The 5,393-nt window shown below is 33.4% G+C and overlaps 1 protein-coding gene across 1 annotated transcript; it reads right to left on the minus strand.

Moving 5' to 3' along the window:
* Positions 1 to 233: 233 nt before the first annotated feature.
* LOC146958835 (uncharacterized) lies at positions 234 to 4,144 on the minus strand. The gene is made up of 10 exons (XM_085733106.1): positions 3,910 to 4,144; positions 3,769 to 3,821; positions 2,813 to 3,172; positions 2,558 to 2,683; positions 2,303 to 2,428; positions 2,048 to 2,173; positions 1,793 to 1,918; positions 1,369 to 1,663; positions 1,182 to 1,268; positions 234 to 568 (listed from the first exon to the last, which is right to left on the minus strand). Exons 3-8 carry the CDS (start codon positions 3,164 to 3,166, stop codon positions 1,532 to 1,534), a joined length of 990 nt encoding a protein of 329 aa, XP_085589232.1. The 5' UTR covers positions 3,167 to 3,172; positions 3,769 to 3,821; positions 3,910 to 4,144; the 3' UTR covers positions 234 to 568; positions 1,182 to 1,268; positions 1,369 to 1,531.
* Between the last annotated feature and the right edge of the window lie 1,249 nt (positions 4,145 to 5,393).

A 5,393-nucleotide genomic window follows, 5' to 3' on the forward strand; every position in this document is an offset into this window, starting at 1 on the left:
AGGTGGGAGGAAGATGAGAAAAGTTTGGAAAGTGAAGCCATTAATTAAGATCAAAGGTGGGAGAACATGATAAGCTTTAATAGAAGTGCAAAATCTAACCGTTAATCTTGAGACCCATGGTGGGAAAGTTTTACCCTTTCCCATGTGAAATGCCACCCCACTCCTAATGCATATCAATACGAACATACCAAATAAGCAGCTGAGTCGTTTTTGTAAGTTCGCTTGAAATTGAATTTCCCAATAGAACAAGTAAAGAGGTTGCGAGTTCAACTGTATGTTACAATTGTATAACACCTAAAGATAGTACTCCAAATATCTACATGTACAAACAGTTTGTACAAACAGTTTAAGAAGCAAATTTTATTCTAAGTATATGCGGTTCACATATTCCTATTCATCAATTCTTCCTCTTTCCCCCAAAACCAGCAAACCTGTTAAGAGCAGCAACAATTCCAGGAAAACCACCAGCCCAATTCAGCACAGCCTGAATTCCGGTAAAAAACTTATTGAGCCGTGAAGTCTGTCCAATTTGTTCATCCGCAGCCGGATTCACAACCTGATTCACAACCTGAAAGTAATGTGTGTTAAAATGTGTAAAATCTCACAAATTTCTACAAAAAGAGCAAAAAAATATGCCTCAAAAGTATCGAGTGTTCAAAAGCTTGTACAAAAGAGCAAAAAATTTAGAAATAAATAACCTCAAAAGCTTCTACTAAAGAACATGTGTAAAACCTCAAAAGGAAGAAACCGGCCCTCTTCGATTAGTTCAAATTCATATGGGTTCCACCAAATTATGTATCTTTGGATGTGTGCTAAAGAGTGCGTGTTTATCATTATTCATGTAACAATATAGTTTCATAACCTATTATACCTTAATGTTCAAGGCAGTGCATTTCCTATTCAAGTAAAAGATTTCATCACGGCACATAAATATATAGTTCAACAACAATGATTTCACCCAATAAAATTAAACAGCAATGATTTCCTATTCAAGAGGGTATGTTGAAATGCTTCTACTTTAAGCATACTTTATGCAGCACTTGACAGGTTTCAAAAAATATAAACATTATTCGAAAATAACTTTTACTTGTTGAAAAGCATACTTTATGTGCTTCACACATGGACTATTTGTATAAAGTGCAACAGGAAGTCAAATCATTAGTAGCTAGTGGCGGGGTTACCTGTCCAGCATCAGCATTAGGAGCCGGTGGCCCTTCTTCAATCTCACCGTTCTGAATTTGCCCATTAGGAGCCTGCCCATTAGGAGCCTGCCCATTTCAATGAAAAATTGTGAGTGTTATAAAATGTCTCCAAATATGTGAAAAAAAACACATTTTTAGGTCATTATAACTTATAAAAAAAACACACCTGTGCAGCATTTTGAGCAACCACTAGCTCCTCTACGTTCTCACCGTTCTGAATTGGTTGGGCCACCCCACCATTCTGAATTGGCTGGGCATCTCCACCATTCTGAATTGGATGCAAGTTCTAAAAGAAATCCGTTTACAAAGGTATGCTAAATCACACTTGGCTAAAAAATTATTTGAAGAGAGTGATTGTTTAAAAAAACCTGTCCAGCATTCACAACTTCTTCAATATCATGAACATTATCCTGAAAGTGAACGTTGTTATTGTTTTGAACTCCCTGGACATGTTGCAGATTCTGCCAAGTGATTAACACTTAGGTGTTAGTTTATAAAATGGCTAACAAGTAACAACACACAAAAATACAAACATTATTTTGATAAAAAGGAGCAGAAATAACAGCTTATGTGAGATAAAGAGAAGATACTTGTCCATTATCGTTTAGCAGTCCTTGAAAAAAATCTTCTAACTCTTGATTTTCCTGCTGATTCTCCTGGTTTTGCAGTTGATCCACGTTGTTATTGTTTTGAACTCCCTGGACATGTTGCAGATTCTGCCAAGTGATTAACACTTAGGTGTTAGTATATAAAATGGCTAACAAGTAATAACACACAAAAATACAAACATTATTTTGATAAAAAGGAGCAGAAATAACAGCTTATGTGAGATAAAGAGAAGATACTTGTCCATTATCGTTTAGCAGTCCTTGAAAAAAATCTTCTAACTCTTGATTTTCCTGCTGATTCTCCTGGTTTTGCAGTTGATCCACGTTGTTATTGTTTTGAACTCCCTGGACATGTTGCAGATTCTGCCAAGTGATTAACACTTAGGTGTTAGTATATAAAATGGCTAACAAGTAACAACACACAAAAATACAAACATTATTTTGATAAAAAGGAGCAGAAATAACAGCTTATGTGAGATAAAGAGAAGATACTTGTCCATTATCGTTTAGCAGTCCTTGAAAAAAATCTTCTAACTCTTGATTTTCCTGCTGATTCTCCTGGTTTTGTAGTTGATCCACGTTGTTATTGTTTTGAACTCCCTGGACATGTTGCAGATTCTGCCAAGTGATTAACACTTAGGTGTTAGTATATAAAATGGCTAACAAGTAACAACACACAAAAATACAAACATTATTTTGATAAAAAGGAGCAGAAATAACAGCTTATGTGAGATAAAGAGAAGATACTTGTCCATTATCGTTTAGCAGTCCTTGAAAAAAATCTTCTAACTCTTGATTTTCCTGCTGATTCTCCTGGTTTTGCAGTTGATCCACGTTGTTATTGTTTTGAACTCCCTGGACATGTTGCAGATTCTGCCAAGAGATTAACACTTAGATGTTAGTATATAAAATGGCTAACAAGTAACAACACACAAAAATACAAACATTATTTTGATAAAAAGGAGCAGAAATAACAGCTTATGTGAGATAAAGAGAAGATACTTGTCCATTATCGTTTAGCAGTCCTTGAAAAAAATCTTCTAACTCTTGATCTTCCTGCTGATTCTCCTGGTTTTGAAGTTGATCCACAATGTCATTGTTTTGAACTCCCTGGACATGTTGCAGATTCTGCTGCAACTGTTGTATCAGCTGCTGTTGCTGCACCAACAGCACTTGATTCTGCTGTGCTTGTTGGTTAGCAAAATCTCTACGAACTTTCCTACGCAATGATTCTGCAGTTCTGTTAATCAGAACAGCTCCAAATTGGGGATGGTTTTTGATTGCATTGTAGTCATCTCCTAAGAACGCACGACCATCGTTCAAAGCATTCAGTTCTTCCTGACTAAACCGAACCATTGTAACCTGAAACATAGAACAAAATTTATGTAAATTAAGACTATAGGTGTGGATTACTCAACAAATTAAAAGTTTTCGAAAAAATGTGATGGAGATTAAGATGTGAAATGTGGACTAAGAGTAAGTGTAAGGAAGTATTAACAAACAAGTTAATATGTGTGATTCTAAGATATTCAGAGATTGACATACAAAATTTAGATCCTGGCAGATTAGGTAACTACACAACGAAGGGAAAGCAATCAGAAATGTGCGCCTCAATTGAGGAAAATGCACAATTAACAAATTAATGCTATTCAGAGTGGAAATGATAAATTGTAATTAAATTAAAATTAAATTAAATTATTAAAAAACACAAAACCTAATAATGGATTCAAGAACAGTTGAATATAATTACTGCGCTTACAAATAAATATTATTCAAAGCGATATCAGGCAGCAACACGATTTAACGTTACGATCTATGATCGGAAATTAAACGTGACGATTTATCGTCGGAAATTCATAATCGATCGGAAATTCATACTTGCGATCAAAAGAAAAGATAACGTAAATTCAGAAACATGATAACGGAGCATTTAAGATATATTAGTAGAGATAATTCACCTATGAATAAGATTCGAACAGAGAGGTTCTCCAAATCAATCGGTGAAGTAGTGCTGCAAAACCGATTCAGAAAATTTAATTAACGAAAATAATTCATCTATTCAAATTCATAGATAAATCAGTTGAAACAGAGCAACTCACGAATGAAGAAGATACTGGAGCTTAACCGAGGATGAACGAACAGATGCTTCAACTTCACGAGATCTCCAGAAAAAGGAAGTGGATTATAAGGAAGAGAATGATCGACGGAAGAGAATGATCGACGGAAGAGAGAGACGACGAAGAGACTATACGGTTGCTATGGCAGCGAGGTAACAGAGAGAATGAGGAAGAAGCTCCATCTTCTCAACAGAGAGAGATGGGAGTGGATGGAAGAAGAAACGTTTGTTTGATAGGCGGGAAAATCGAAACTTATTGAACACGCTTTTTCTAACAGAATCAGTTTTCGATTTTCGAGGCAGGGGAATTTTTGTTTCCGTTATTGCCCCTTATATTTTCAAAGGAGACGTGACTTGTTGATGGGCTTTTCGGAAATTCAGGTTGGTGTGCTGACACGTAGCTTGAGCATGACCGTGGATGATTAATCCGATGGTAGATAATCAGATGGTAACCTGAAAAGTGTTCTTTCGTTACACCGTTTTTTGTGTTTCGTTACACCGTTTTTATTTATTTATTTGGGTTAATATGTCTTTACCCCCTGTAATATAGGCGAATTCCGGTTTTCCCATGTAAAAAATATTCTTTCGATTTCAACCCTGTAATATAAAGATTCCGTCGAAAACCCCCCTGAGCACATTTGAGACCCCCAGCTGATGACGTGGCGTGACGTGGCGCGCTGAGTCACCCTTTTCTGCTGACGTGGCGTGCTGACTGTATAATTAATTTTATTTTTTATTTTTTTATAGGGTACACGTGGCATTTGTCATTTTTTTATGTCTTTACCCCCTGTAATTTAGGTGAGTTCTAGTTTTCCCCCCGTAAAAATTTTTAAAATAAAAAATAAAATCTGGAAAATTTAAAAAAAATAATTATTTTTTAAAAAAATGCTGGAAAATTATTAAAAATTGAAAATAATGCAAAAAATACAAAAAAAATTTAAAAATTAAAAATCTGGAAAAAAAATTCGCATGACATGTGTGTATATACATACCACATCATTAAATCATTTTAATAATAAAACTTAGAAACTGAAAATCTTTTAAAAATAACAAAAAATCAGATTATTTTTTAAGAAAAATAAAAGATTGATTTTTTTTATATTTTAAAAATAACAAAAAATCAGATTATTTTTTTCAAAAAATAAAATAAAAAAGCAGAAAAGACATTTAGATTTTTATCAAAATTTAAAAAATTGGAAAAAAATTTGGATTTTTTTGAAATTTAGAAGATATTTAAAAATACTGAAATTTAGTTTTCAAAATAAAAAGTTTAGATTTTTTTGCGAAATTAAAAAACTGGAAAATATTTAAAATTTTAAAAATCTGGATATATATTTTTTAAAAATCCAATTACAATATGAAAATTAAATTTTTAAAATCATATAATCTGAAGAAAAAAATTGATTTTAGTTTAATTAAAAATTTAGGAAAAAAATCTAAGAAGCTTGAATTACATAGGTATATTTT

This window comes from Medicago sativa, chromosome 1 (assembly GCF_051527215.1).
Source record: "Medicago sativa cultivar Bolivia chromosome 1, Bolivia_mono, whole genome shotgun sequence".
Lineage (NCBI taxonomy): Eukaryota > Viridiplantae > Streptophyta > Magnoliopsida > Fabales > Fabaceae > Medicago > Medicago sativa.

Coding starts and splice junctions, on each gene's coding strand:
- LOC146958835 (XM_085733106.1), bottom strand. CDS start 3,166: ATGGTTCGGTTTAGTCAGGAAGAACTGAATGCTTTGAACGATGGTCGT. Junction 2,684..2,812: donor TGCTAAACGATAATGGACAA/GTATCTTCTCTT, acceptor ATCTCTTGGCAG/AATCTGCAACATGTCCAGGG. Junction 1,919..2,047: donor TGCTAAACGATAATGGACAA/GTATCTTCTCTT, acceptor ATCACTTGGCAG/AATCTGCAACATGTCCAGGG.